The sequence below is a fragment of the Hypanus sabinus genome, unplaced genomic scaffold (genome assembly GCF_030144855.1).
Source record: "Hypanus sabinus isolate sHypSab1 unplaced genomic scaffold, sHypSab1.hap1 scaffold_2920, whole genome shotgun sequence".
NCBI classification, from domain to species: Eukaryota; Metazoa; Chordata; class Chondrichthyes; order Myliobatiformes; family Dasyatidae; genus Hypanus; species Hypanus sabinus.
In genome coordinates this window covers 723-15,561 of record NW_026781069.1, presented here as the reverse complement: position 1 = coordinate 15,561, position 14,839 = coordinate 723, and the positions used below count along the sequence as shown (strand labels likewise).

At 54.9% G+C, this 14,839-nt stretch overlaps 1 protein-coding gene across 1 annotated transcript; it reads left to right on the top strand.

The window, feature by feature from the left end:
• Positions 1 to 256: 256 nt before the first annotated feature.
• LOC132388279 (amiloride-sensitive sodium channel subunit alpha-like) lies at positions 257 to 13,121 on the top strand. The gene is made up of 5 exons (XM_059960614.1): positions 257 to 368; positions 1,167 to 1,330; positions 1,764 to 1,862; positions 2,723 to 2,840; positions 12,847 to 13,121. Exons 1-5 carry the CDS (start codon positions 350 to 352, stop codon positions 12,927 to 12,929), a joined length of 483 nt encoding a protein of 160 aa, XP_059816597.1. The 5' UTR covers positions 257 to 349; the 3' UTR covers positions 12,930 to 13,121.
• The last annotated feature ends 1,718 nt before the right edge of the window (positions 13,122 to 14,839 follow it).

The following is a 14,839-nucleotide window of genomic DNA, read 5'->3' as shown; positions in this document are numbered from 1 at the left end:
ACGAGAGATGGAATAGGTGACTGAGAGGGTGAAAATTAAGGGGGAGAGAGAGAGAAGGGGAGGAGAGGTGAGAGAGGAGGGAGAAAGACTGAGAGAGGTGGGCGGGAGAGAAAGTGGGTATTTGACGGGGAGAGAAGAAATAGGGGGGCAGACTAGAGATGGGGTGAGAGAGGGCGGGAGAGAGAGGAGCGATGGAGGGGAGGTGGGGGAAGTTGGGGAGGCCAGTGTGCACCCCCTGACGTCCATATCTCCTCCCTCCAACAGCAACTACAGCAGCTTCCAACACCCCATCTACGGGCAGTGTTACACCTTTAACGGAGACAGAGAGAACCAGCACTGGCGATCGCTGATGCCCGGGAAAGGGAACGGTCAGTGGCGCACTGTCCAGTCACACACGCCCGGGGTCAGACACAGAGTGAACCTCCCTCCACACCGTCCCATCACACACTCCCGGGGTCAGACACAGAGTGAATCTCCCTCCACTCCGTCCCATCACACACTCTCGGGGTCAGACACAGAGTGAACCTCTCTCCACACCGTCCCATCACACACTCCCGGGGTCAGACACAGAGTGAACCTCCCTCCACACCGTCCCATCACACACTCCCGGTATCAGACACAGAGTGAATCTCCCTCCACTCCGTCCCATCACACACTCCCGGTATCAGACACAGAGTGAATCTCCCTCCACTCCGTCCCATCACACACTCCCGGTATCAGACACAGAGTGAATCTCCCTCCACTCCGTCCCATCACACACTCCCGGGGTCAGACACAGTGTGAATCTCCCTCCACACTGTCCCATCACACACTCCCGAGGTCAGACACAGAGCGAATCTCCATCCACACCGTCCCATCACACACTCCCGGGGTCAGACACAGAGTGAATCTCCCTCCACACCGTCCCATCACACACTCCCGGGGTCAGACACAGAGTGAATCTCCCTCCACACCGTCCCATCACACACTCCCGGGGTCTGACACAGAGTGAATCTCCCTCCACACTGTCCCATCACACACTCCCGGGGTCAGACACAGAGTGACTCCCTCCACACCGTCCCATCACACACTCCCGGGGTCAGACACAGAGTGAATCTCCCTCCTCACCGTCCCATCACACACTCCCGGGGTCAGACACAGTGTGAAACTCCCTCTGTCTCCCACAGGCCTGTCCCTGCTCCTCAACACGGCACAGATGGACCGGACCCCGTTCCTCACCACCTCGGCCGGGGCCCGGGTGATGGTGCACAGCCCGGACACCGTCCCGTTCCTCGAGGACGGGGGTTTTGACATCCAGCCCGGGCTCGAGACCTCGATCAGCATGCACAAGGTACCGGGCGAGTTCAGCTCCACCCAGCCCACCCCGTTTGAGGGTCTCTCAGTCCTCTGGTCAAGGGGGGGGGGGTTTGACGAGGACGCTCCCGGGAACGAAGGTGTTAACGTTCGGCAGCACTGGCTGGGATTTGGGGGGTGGGTGCTCATTGACACCTACCGAGAGGGCTGGATAGGGCGGGTGTGGGGAGGCCGTTCCCTCTGGTGGGGGTACCCGGAACGGGCGGGCACAGCCTCACAATTGAGGGTGAGAAGGGACTTATCTTTTTTTAGCCGGGGGGGGGGTGGTGGGAGCCGAGTCCGCGGGTGTACTTAAGGTGGAGTTCGTCCGTTTCCCCAACCGGTCGGGGCGCCTGAGGATCGGGGAGGGGGAGGGGTCGGGCGGGATCCGGGAACGGCCCTGACGGCCCCCGGGCCCCTGTGTCTTCCAGGAGGAGGTGTCCCGGCTGGGGGGCCAGTATGGAGACTGCACGTGGGACGGCAGCGAACTCAAAGTCACCAACCTCTATCGAGGGGCCTACACTCAGCAGGTAGGTGGAGGAGGGGGTGTATCCTTGTCGCTCCTCCCTCGGAGGGGTGGAGGGGGGAGGTTGAACGTCCCGGGACCGGGAGGAGGCCGATACCAACTCGGATGAGGCCGTGGGAGGTGCCCCGGGGTGGCGGTGGGGAGATGGGGTGCTCGAGGGCGGACGCTCAGCAACGCTCCCGGCGGGAGTGGAGTGGAGTCCCCCCCGGGGGGCAGGGGTGCGCGGTTGATGACTGCGGAGGACGCCCCTGGGTAAGAGGTCGATTCCGACGCGGTCAAGGTCTCCCGGGTGGGGTGGGCGGAGGGGCCGAGGGGAGGGCGGTTGGGGTCAGGCCCGGGCGGAGTGGGGGAGCCCTGAGTTTGAACACGGAATGGCAATTTCCCCCTTCCCTTCTCCCCACCCCCCAACCATTTTCCTCTCCTCTCATCCTCCCCTCTGCTTTTCTCTCTTCCCTTCTCTCTCCCTCTCTCGCAACTCTCTCTCACCCCTCTCTCTCACTCTCTCTCTCTCCGTCCGCCTCTCTCTCACCCTCTCCCCTTTTCTCACCCTCACCCCCTCTCTCACGCAACTCTCACCCTCTCTCTCCTCCTCCCCTTTTCTCCCCTTTCTCCCTTACCCCCTCTCCCCCTCACTCCCTCTCCCCCTTCCTCTCCCCTCTCACCTTTCCCCTTTTCTCCCTCTCCCATACCCCCTCTCCCCCTCCCTCTCCCTTTCTCCCCCTCTCACCCTCTTGCAACTCACCCTCTCTCTCCCTTCCCCTCTCTCTCACCTCCTCTCCCCTTTTCTCCCCCTCTCTCCCTTACCCCCTCTCCCCCTCACTCTCTCTCCCTCTCGCCCTCCCTTTCCGCTCTCTCCCCCCACAGGCCTGTCTACGTTCGTGCTTCCAGCTGACCATGGTGTCCCGTTGTGGCTGTGCTCACTACAGCTACCCTCTGCCCCCCGGCTCGGAGTACTGTGACTCGCACCGGCACCGCGGCTGGGGTGAGTCCCCCTCCCTTCCGCTGGTCGGTCGGTCGCTCGGGACCCCCCGCGCCCGCCCCTCCCACCGCTGAGCGCACGCCCGCCGTCCCGTCTCCTCTCCTCCTTCTCCCCACCCCCCAACCATTTTCCTCTCCTCTCATCCTCCCCTCTGCTTTTCTCTCTTCCCTTCTCTCTCCCTCTCTCGCAACTCTCTCTCACCCCTCTCTCTCACTCTCTCTCTCTCCGTCCGCCTCTCTCTCACCCTCTCTCTACCACCCTACCACCCCTCCTTTCTGTCGTCTTCTCTCCCCGGATCAGCAAGAGAGAAAAGAAAAGACCCCCCCCCCCCGCCCCATTGGACGACGCCCATTCCGAAGCCCCCGCCATCCCTGGCTGCAAGCCGGACACTGCTGCGGCGAGACCTTCCCCGGGGCGTCCCGCTACTGAAACGGAACCCCACGAGGTGAGGCTTCGATGGAGAAAAGAAAGAGAGAACTCCTTATCTTTGGGATGCAGAGATCTCCAAATTTCGACCAAACCGTATCCTGGTTAATTCGGGTCGCGGTCTTATTAGGAAGCCATTGATTACCTATTGGTCAGAGGATCGAGACAGCAGTTAAAGTCAGCGCCCGTGATCAACTTACATCGATTTAAATTCAGCAGCGCAGAAAATAACCTCTTCAGAAATTCGGAGCAATCTACGTCAGTTACACATACACATGCACACACACGCGCACACACACATGCACACACACACGCGCACACACACGCACACACCAAAGCTACCTTTTGACCACATTACAAGCCAGTGACAGTTAAATATCTTCCAACTGAATCAGTGACAGCATTAAAATGTACAAAAGGGATTTAAAAATTAATAAAAATAGTCACCCCTCTAGTTTTAGTTACTGATGAAGAGCGAAAGTGAGAGCCCCTCCAAAATTAAAAACAAAGATTTTTATCCCCCTACGGATATCAGTCCCGTGCGCAAACATAATGTCAGTGTGGAGTGATGTCAACAAATTGGATTAGTAAGTGTGCAGATGACACTATGATAGGTGGCGTTGTGGATAATGAAGTAGCTTTTCAAAGCTTGCGGAGAGATTTAGGCCAGTTAGAAGAGTGGGCTGAATGATGGTAGATGGAGTTTAATGCTGATAAGTGTGAGGTGCTATATTTTTGTAGGAATAATCCAAGTAGGACATACATGGTAAATGGCAGGGCATTGAGGAATGCAGTGGAACAGAGTGATCCAGGAATAATGGTGCACAGTTCCCTGAAGGTGGAATCTCATGCGGATAGGGTGGTGAAGAAAGATTTTGTTATGCTGGCCTTTATAAATCAGAGCATTGAGTATAGGAGTTGGGATGCAATGTTAAAATTGTACAAGGCACTGGTGAGGCCGAATTTGGAGTATTGTGTACAGTTCTGGTCACCAAATTATAGGAAAGATGTCAACAAAATAGAGAGAGTACAGAGGAGATTTACTAGAATGTTACCTGGGTTTCAGCACTTCTGTTACAGGGGAAGGTTGAACAAATTAGGTCTTTATTCTTTGGAGTGTAGAAGGTTGGGGGGGGACTCGATAGAGGTATTTAAAATTATGAAGGGGACAGATAGAGTTGACGTGGATAGGCTTTTTCCATTGAGAGTCGGGGAGATTCAAACAAGACATGAGTTGAGAGTTAGGGGGCAAAAGTTTAGGGGTAATACGAGGGGGAACTTCTTTACTCAGAGAGTGGTAGCTGTGTGGAACGAGCTTCCAGTAGAAGTGGTAGAGGCGGGTTCGATATTGTCATTTAAGGTAAAATTGGACAGGTATATGGACAGGAAAGGAATGGATGGTTATGGGCTGAGTGCGGGTCAGTGGGAATAGGTGAGAGTAAGCGTTTGGCACGGACTGGAAGGGCCGAGATGGCCTGTTTCCGTGCTGTAACTGTTATGTGGTTATATGGAGTGTTTTTAATTTCTTAAAGAAATTAATACACTTAATCGGTTGGTTCAAGCCATTCAGGTTCCAAGAGGTTATATAATAAGGCTTTAATTTAAGATCTTACAGGATAAGTTAGTGCGCTGGCTCAGACTAAACCCGCAGGGAGGAACAGATTATGAATTCGATCAGAGAGCAGTAAAACAACATGGTTGACGGGAAATCCTCTCGGGACTGCCCGGTCCAGAAAGCTGAAACAAAACAAGTGCGTGAGTGGCGTTTCGCGGGTGCCAAACTGAAGCCGGTGGTTATCCAGGAGAGAGTGTCCGCTGGACAGAGGGCGACTGAGACAGTGCACAGTTCAAACGAGACAACGTTGTTCAGGACCATGGTGTTACATGACACAGTACAAGAAACTAGACTGAACTACGTACAAAACAACACAGAGAAAGCTACACTGGACTACAGACCTACCCAGGACTGCATAAAGTGCACAAAAACAGTGCATACATTACAATAAATAATAAACAGGACAATAGGGCAGTAAGGTATCAGTCCAGGCTCTGGGTATTGAGGAGTCTGATAGCCCGGGGGAAGAAACTGTTACATAGTCTGGTCGTGAGAGCCCGAATGCTTCGGAGCCTTTTCCCAGACGGCAGGAGGGAGAAGAGTTTGTGTGAGGGGTGCGTGGGGTCCTTCATAATGCTGTTTCCTTTGCGGATGCAGCGCATGGTGTAAATGTCCGTGATGGCGGGAGGAGAGACCCCGATGATCTTCTCAGCTGACCTCACTATCCGCTGCAGGGTCCTGCGATCCGAGACGGTGCAATTTCCGAACCAGGCAGTGATGCAGCTGCTCAGGATGCTCTCAATACAGCCCCTGTAGAATGTGATGAGGATGGGGGGTGGGAGATGGACTTTCCTCAGCCTTCACAGAAAGTAGAGACGCTGCTGGGCTTTCTTTGCTAAGGAGCTGGTGTTGAGGGACCAGGTGAGATTCTCCGCCGGGTGAACACCAGGAAATCTGGTGCTCTTAACGATCTCTGCCGAGGAGTTGTCGATGTTCAGTGGGGAGTGGTCGCTCCGTGCCCTCCTGAAGTCAACAACCATCTCTTTTGTTCTGTTCACATTCAGAGACAGGTTGTTGGCTCTGCACCAGTCCGTTAGCCACTGCAACTCCTCTCTGTAAGCTGACTCGTTATTCTTGCTGATGAGACCCACCATGGTCATGTCATCGGTGAACTTGATGATGTGGTTCGAGCTGTGTGTTGCAGCACAGTTGTGGGTCAGCAGAGTGAACAGCAGTGGACTGAGCACGCATCCCTGGGGAGCCCCCGTGCTCAGTGTGATGGTGTTGGAGATGCTGCTCCCGATCCGGACTGACTGAGCTCTCCCAGTCAGGAAGTCTAGGATCCAGCTGCAGGCTGAGTGGAGCCCGTGGGCCAGCAGTCCAAGTAGCCAAGAGGAAAGGGGCTGTGGAGATTTCTGAGGTCTCCGTCAGCCCGGTGGTGAAAGTTAGAGGGAAATTCTTCGGCACAGTGGCCTCCTCACAGACGGGGATGGAAGGAGAGTCATAGAACCACAGAACACTACGGCACAGTACCGGCCCTTCAGCCCCCCACGTCATGCCGACCCATATAATCCTTTAAAAAAGTACTAAACCCACACTGCCCCATGACCCCTCCATTTTTCTTTCATCCATGTGCCTGTCCAAGAGGCTCTTAAATACCCCTAATGTTTTAACCTCCACCACCATTCCTGCCAAGTCGCTCCAGGCACCCACAACCCTCTGTGTAAAAAAACTTACCCCTGATGTCTCCCCTAAACTTCCCTCCCTTAATTTTGTACCTATGCCCTCTGGTGTCTGCTATTGGTGACCTGGGAAATGGGTACTGACTATCCACCCTATCTGTGCCTCCCATAATCTTGTTGACCTCTATCAAGTCCCCTCTCATTCTTCTACGCTCCAAAGAGAAAAGTCCCAGCTCTGCTAACCTTGCTTCATATGACTTGTTCTCCAAACCAGGCAACATCCTGGTAAATCTCCTCTGCACCCTGTCCATAGCTTCCACATCCTCCCTATAATGAGGTGACCAGAACTGAGCACAATACTCTAAGTGCGGTCTCACCGGAGATTTGTAGAGCTGTAACGTGACCTCTCTACTCTTGAACTCAGTCCCCCTGTTAATGAAGCCCAGCATCCCATAGGTCTTCTTAATTACATATCAACCTGGGCAGCGACCTTGAGGGATGTATGGATTTGAACCCCAAGGTCCCTTTGTTCATCCACACTCTTAAGTAACTGACCATTAATCCTGTACTGTCTTCTGGTTTGTCCTTCCAAAATACATCACTGCACACTTGTCCGGATTGAACTCCATCTGCCATTTTTCTGCCCAACTCTGCAGCCTGTCTATATCCTCAACCACCTGCAGCTACATCCAGAACTCCTCCAATATATCTGACTGTATTTTCGTAATCATGTAATAAATTACTGCTATTAATTCCTCAACCCCGTTTACCCCCCTCCCTCTCTGCAAAGATTCCCTCACACTTAGTCCAGAGTTTCTCACCAAAACCGCCCGCGGAGGGTTTCATTGCTGCAATAGGCTTAATTTCTGGAGTGGCTTCTACACTCTGGCACGAAGCCAGGCACTGCAAGTCTTCCCGGGCACCTGGATGACAAGGTTTAGGACAGGTTCGGCACAGCTTTGCGGGCCGAAGGGCCTGTATTGTGCCGTCGGTTTTCTCCGTTTCCACGGCAAGGGACATCTCCGAGAGCCCGAGGGGGTGTTGGGAAAGGTTAGAAGGTGATGGGCTCCGAGCGCGTCGCAACAGCGGTGAATCCTTTAAGCCGAGCATCACGTACTGCGGCCACACCATTGGCGCCCCAGGACCTTTGCACCAGTGCTCTGAGGAAATGCCAGCAGTGGCGGGTGCCCCAAGGCCCGTCGCAGCCCTTTCTCTTCCTTAGGATTTCCCAATTACACTGACAGGTCCGTGGCCAGACCCGGTGACGCGTCAATAGACAGTAGTTGCAGGAGTAGGCCATTCGGCCCTTCGAGCCTGCCCCGCCATTCACTGTGATCATGGCTGATCATCCACAATCAGTACCCCGTTCCTGCCCTCTCCCCATATCCCCTGACTCCACTATCTTTAAGAACTCTCTCGTGAATGCATCCAGAGACTTGGCCTCCACTGTGAACACCCCCAGCCGTTGCCTCACTGTTGCACGGAGGGCAACAATGAATATAGAATTGAGAGGCAACACGAGTGAATCTGCAGATGCCGGAAATAAATAAAAAACACAAAACGCTGGCAGAACTCGGCGGGCCAGACAGCACCTGTGGGAGGAGGTAGTGACGACGATTCGGGCCGAAACCCTCATCAGGAGGGTTGAATTGAGTCTGAATTGAGGGTTGAATTTGAGTATAGAATTCTGATTTTATAAACGAACACCAACGTTTATTAAACTCTGCTCAACAAAAGTGAGATGTAAGCAAACGACTAACTTAACCAGAAATTAACTGCTATACATTCGGTAATTCAACAAACAGCCAGCCTCTGGAATAGTTCTTAAAGTGGTAAATTCAAACAGTCTTAAAGTGGTAAACTCAAACAGTCTTAAAGTGGTAAATTCGAAAGCCCAAGTGATTTATACAGTCAGTAAGGAGAGACTTCCCTGAGAACTGATTTCTTCGAAGACGAGACGTTACTGCCGATCCCAGCCCAACGATGCCTCGTCCAAAGGATTCACGACGAAGGAAATAAAACGGCTTAAAGGAACTGACCTTTTTTTTTGCTGGAGGGTGAATGCTGCACAAACCTTCCTGATCTTGCAGGGGCTATGTCAGGTGCAGGCCACTATTCCTGAACGGAGACCCAATAAGGTCGATCCTTTATAAAACCTTCGAATGACACCAGCTTTACTCAAGCCTTCGGGTTCCCGAACTTTGGTCAGGTCTTCTCTCTCCAATACAGACAGACATACGTTATTGACCCCGAGGGAAATTGGGTTTCGTTACAGCCGCACCAACCAAGAATAGTGAAGAAATATAGCAATATAAAAAACATAAACAATTGAATAATAATAAGTAAATTATGCTGTGGAAATCAGACCAGGACCAGCCTATTGGTTCGGGGTGTCTGACACTCCGAGCTGAAGTTGTAAAGTTTGATGGCCACAGGCGGGAATGACTTCCTATGACGCTCTGTGTTGCATCTCGGTGGAATGAGTCTCTGGCCGAACGTACTCCTGTGCCTAACCAGTACATTACGGAGTGGATGGGAGACATACCTGCCGGAACCACCCATCACGTGACCTCACACTGGCGGGAAAATGACATCACCCCACCATCACAAGACAATTACAGTCAGCCCTCCTTATCCGCGAGGGATCGGATCTGGGACCACCCCCCCCCCCCACCGCAGATACCATAATGCGCGGGACGCTCAAGACCCTTTTCCAACCTGTTCAACGCGGTGGACCTTAAGACCCGGCGGAACCCCGGACCTTATTTAACCCGTCTCGGTGCGGTGGACCTTAAGACCCGGCGGAACCCCGGACCTTATTTAACCCGTCTCGGTGCGGTGGACCTTAAGACCCGGCGGAACCCCGGACCTTATTTAACCCGTCTCGGTGCGGTGGACATTAAGACCCGGGGGAACCCCGGACCTTATTTAACCCGTCTCGGTGCGGTGGACATTAGGACCCGGCAGAACCCCGGACCTTATTCAACCCGTCACGGTGGGGTGGACCTCAGGACCCGGCGGAACCCTGGACCTTATTTAACCCGTCTCGGTGCGGTGGACATTAGGACCCGGCGGAACCCCCGGACCTTATTTAACCCGTCTCGGTGCGGTGGACATCAGGACCCGGCGGAACCCCAGACCTTATTTAACCCGTCACGGTGCGGTGGACATCAGGACCCGGCGGAACCCCGGACCTTATTTAACCCGTCTCGGTGTGGTGGACATTAAGACCCGGCGGAACCCCGGACCTCATTTAACCCGTCTCGGTGCGGTGGACGTTAGGACCCGGCGGAACCCCGGACCTTATTTAACCCGTCTCGGTGCGGTGGACATCAGGACCCGGCGGAACCCTGGACCTTATTTAACCCGTCTCGGTGCGGTGGACATTAGGACCCGGCGGAACCCCGGACCTTATTCAACCCGTCTCGGTGCGGTGGACGTTAGGACCCGGCGGAACCCCGGACCTTATTTAACCCGTCTCGGTGCGGTGGACATTAGGACTCGGCGGAAACCCGGACCTTATTTAACCCGTCTCGGTGCGGTGGACCTCAGGACCCGGCGGAACCCGGGACCTTATTTTACCCGTCTCGGAGTGGTGGACATTAGGACCCGGCGGAACGCCGGACCTTATTTAACCCGTCTCGGTGCGGTGGACCTCAGGACCCAGCAGAACCCCGGACCTTATTTAACCCGTCTCGGTGCGGTGGGCATTAAGACCCGGCGGAACCCCGGACCTCATTTAACCCGTCTCGGTGCGGTGGACATTAGGACCCGGCGGAACCCCGGACCTTATTCAACCCGTCTCGGTGCGGTGGACGTTAGGACCTGGCGGAACCCCGGACCTTATTTAACCCGTCTCGGTGCGGTGGACATCAGGACCCGGCGGAACCCCGGACCTTATGTAACCCGTCTCGGTGCGGTGGACATCGGGACCCGGCGGAATCCCGGACCTTATTTAACCCGTCTCGGTGCGGTGGACGTTAGGACCCGGTGGAACCCCGGACCTTATTTAACCCGTCTCGGTGCGGTGGACATTAGGACCCAGCGGCTCATCTCTGTACCCACGGTGTTTTTCTTTGCAAAAATAATCACGATCATGATTAAAAATAAAGTGGAAACAATAAAGCGATCAGAAAGAGGCAAAACGCCACCGGTTATCGGAAAAGTGTTGGGCTACAGTCGGTCAACGAGCAGAACAATTTTAAAGGAAAAAGTGAGAAAGGCTCTGCCCCGATGAAAGCTACAATTATTACTGAGCAACGCAGTGGTTTAATTATTGGGTTTTGGGGTTTTGACCCTCACTTCAACCCGGCACTCGGGAGCGGTCTGTCCCGAGAACTTCCGTTCCCAAGCCCGGCGCTGAAACATACGTTATTAAGTGTTTTAAATGCATAGAAAGGTAAAATATATACTATATACTACGACAAACGTTTGACTAACTGTTGCTAAATAATACTGGATGCACCTGTTCTGACTTAGTTAGTCAGAGAACTTCCGATTTTTTTCGATCCCGATCCACGATAACCCATGCACATCCTCCTGTATACTTTAAATCATCCCTAGATTACTTATAATACGGAATACAATGTAAAATGGTTGTTGTGCTGCATTGTTCAGGGAATAATGACAAGAAAAGAAGTCTGTACATGCTCGAGCAACAAGTGCTGGAAGAGCACTTCCGGGTTTTCGCGATCCGCGGTTGAATTCGCGCGTGCGGAATCCGCGGATAAGGAGGGCCGACCGTACATCGTGCTCACAAGACACGCGATTACATCACGGTTATAAGACAGTCACAAGGTACCCGCGGGGCGTGTCACATTCACACTCCCTTAACGCTGCGGAGAAGCACTTCCAACCCACACGAGGGTCGTCCGCTAACGGCCACAGCGCGGGTTCGGAGATGGGCTCCGAACTCGGGGCGGCGGCTGGTCACGGAAAATGCAGGCGGATCCGTCCCCTTTGCCCTCGGAAAGAAGTGCTGGGGCGGAAAAGATCTCTTTTTTTTTAAACCGCTCTTGACATATTCCCCCTGACGCACGTCGGAAGCTTCCGCGTGGTGGCTGGGGTGACCCGGAAGGGGAGAAGGCGGCCTGCGCGGAAGGTGCGACGGGAACCCGCCCCCGGGCGCGGCCCGCATCGCCCCGGCAGAGGGTTTCGGTCAGACCGTCCGCGGGTGCCGATTTCTCCGCCGCGGTGAGGAGGGAGAGCGCCCGGCGCCTCGCGCTCTGCCGGTGGGCCGGGAGGCCTCTTTCGGAGGGCTGGTGGCCCGGAAGGCTTCACAGGTAGCGACGGGCCACGGTTTGTGGGGGGCAGTCGCGGTCATTCCTGGAGACGAACGGAACAGGGCGGCGCACGTCCTCACCGGACCACCCGGCTCGGAGGAGAGGGGAGTCCAAAGGGTTGAGTCGGGCTTATTATCGCCGGCAGGTTTGCTAACCGAGCAGCAGAAGTCCAATGCCGTAGATGATGTCGAAGGCACAGTTTAGGTACAGAGGAGGTGTCGGGGTTAAGTTTTTTTACGCAGAGTGCGTGGAATGGGGCGGAGGCGGACACGATAGGGTCCTTTAAGAGACTCCTGGATAGGTACGTGGAACTTAGAAAAAATAGAGGGGTACGGGTAAAGCCGAGGGAGTTCTCAGGTAGGGACGTGCTTTGTGGGGCCCGAAGGGGCCTGTATTGTGCTGTAGGTTTTCCATGTTTCAATAAACTGCTTTTCCCGGGGGGAAGGGGTGAATCTGTGGAACTCTCTGCCCCATGAAGCAGTGGAGGCTCCTTCACTAAGTATATTTTTAAGACAAGGTTGGGTAGATTTTTGCAGAGCAGGGGGTGACGGGGAAAAGGCAGGTCGGTGGAGATGAGCCCATGGCCAGATCAGCTGTGATCTTATCGAACGGCGGGGCAAGCTCGACGGGACCGACTCCTGCTCCTCTTTCTTATTTTCTCAATAAGATCCCCTCTCATTCTTCGTGATGATGCTCCATGAAGCCCGAGAGTTTAGTGTCCCGTTCGACGTAGGCCCCAGGCCTTCTCCATCCTGTTACTAAGGGCCCGGTGTATAGGCCTCAGGCCTCTCAGTTTGGTCACCAAGGGAAACCATTGGGCCTCCACTGTCTCATTACTGAGGGTGTTAACCTCTGTGTGTGACCCTCCCCGAACTCCTCCTTCCCCAACTATCACTCCCTTGTCTCTCTCTCTCACTCTTCCCTCATTCTTGCCCTGCCAATGTCTCCCATCCTGCTCTCTCTACCCCTTCCCTCTTAATCTCGTTCTCTCTCTGTCGCTGCCTCTCCCCCTCCTCTCTGTCCTGCTCCCTCTTTCTCTAACCCCTCTCCCCCCCTCCCCACAGGGCACTGCTACTTCCAGCTGTACAAGGAGTACACCGGGGATGTCCTGGGATGTTTCCAGACCTGCCGGAAACCTTGCCGGTAAGCAGGAGGCTCCGGGAGCAAGCCCCCACAACGTCCTGGGACGGGGGGCCGCGACGAGGCACGTCGTGAGGTCCGGAGTCCACCTGGTCATCCCAGAGGGGGCCGTTCGAGGGATGGGAATGGGAACTGAATCGACTTTATCACTTACATCCTTCGCAGACACGATAGGGTAAACATCTTTCCGATGCATCTCTGTTCAAATGCGCAATGACAGTCGTTTATAGTAAATATTATATCCAACAGGATAGACAATAGACAATAGGTGCAGGAGTAGGCCATTCGGCCCTTTGAGCCTGCCCCGCCATTCACTGTGATCGTGGCTGATCATCCACACTCAGTACCCCGTTCCTGCCCTCTCCCCATATCCCCTGACTCCACTATCTTTCAGAGCTCTATCTAACTCTCTCTTGAAAGCATCCAGAGAATTGGCCTCCACTGCCTTCTGGGGCAGAGCATTCCACAGATCCACCACTCTCTGGGTGAAAAAGTTTCTCCTCAACTCCGTTCTAAATGGCCCCCCCCCTATTCTTAAACTGTGGCCTCTGGTTCTGGACTCCCCCCAACATCAGGAACATGTTTCCTGCCTCTAGCGTCTCCAATCCCTTAATAATCTTATATGATTCAATCAGATCCCCTCTCATCCTTCTAAATTCCAGTGTATACAAGCCCAGTCGCTCCAATCTTTCAACATATGACAAACCCGCCATCCCCGGAATCAACCTCGTGAACCTACGCTGCACTCCCTCAATAGCAAGAATGTCCTTCCTCAGATTTGGAGACCAAAACTGCACACAATACTCCAGGTGTGGTCTCACCAGGGCCCTATACAACTGCAGAAGGACCTCATTACTCCTATACTCGACTCCCCTTGTTATAAAGGCCAACATGCCATTAGCTTTCCTCACTGGGAGGGAGACGGGGTTGAGGTTGGTCAAGAGGGTGAAGGGAGATGCGCAGGGATAAGGGAGGCGGAGGGTGAAGGGGAGACTGTGAGAGGAGGGAGGACGATGGGAGGGAGACAGGGGTGAGGTGGGAGGGACTGAGGAGGGGCAGAGGGTGGAGAACTGGGAGAGGAGGGAGGACGATGGGAGGGAGACAGGGGTGAGGTGGGAGGGATGAGGGGGACAGAGGGTGGAGACTGGGAGAGGAGGGAGGACGATGGGAGGGAGACGGGTGAGGTGGGAGGGATGAGGGGGACAGAGGTGGGAGGGATGAGGGGGAACGACAGAGGGTGGAGACTGGGATGGGAGGGAGACAGGGGTGAGGTGGGAGGGATGAGGGGGACAGGGTGGAGGACTGGGAGAGGAGGGAGGACGATGGGAGGGAGACGGGTGAGGTGGGAGGGATGAGGGGGACAGAGGGTGGAGACTGAGAGAGGAGGGAGGACGATGGGAGGGAGACGGGTGAGGTGGGAGGGATGAGGGGGACAGAGGGTGGAGACTGGGATGGGAGGGAGACAGGGGTGAGGTGGGAGGGATGAGGGGGACAGAGGGTGGAGACTGGGAGAGGAGGGAGGACGATGGGAGACGGGTGAGGTGGGAGGGATGAGGGGGACAGAGGGTGGAGACTGGGATGGGAGGGAGACAGGGGTGAGGTGGGAGGGATGAGGGGGGACTGAGGGTGGAGACTGGGAGAGGAGGGAGGACGATGGAGAGGGAGAGGGGTGAGGTGGGAGGGATGAGGGGGACTGAGGGTGGAGACTGGGAGAGGAGGGAGGACGATGGGAGGGAGACGGGTGAGGTGGGAGGGATGAGGGGGACAGAGGGTGGAGACTGGGAGAGGAGGGAGGACGATGGAGAGGGAGAGGGGGTGAGGTGGGAGGGATGAGGGGGACTGAGGGTGGACTGGGAGAGGAGGGAGGACGATGGGAGGGAGATAGGGGTGAGGTGGGAGGGATGAGGGGGACACAGG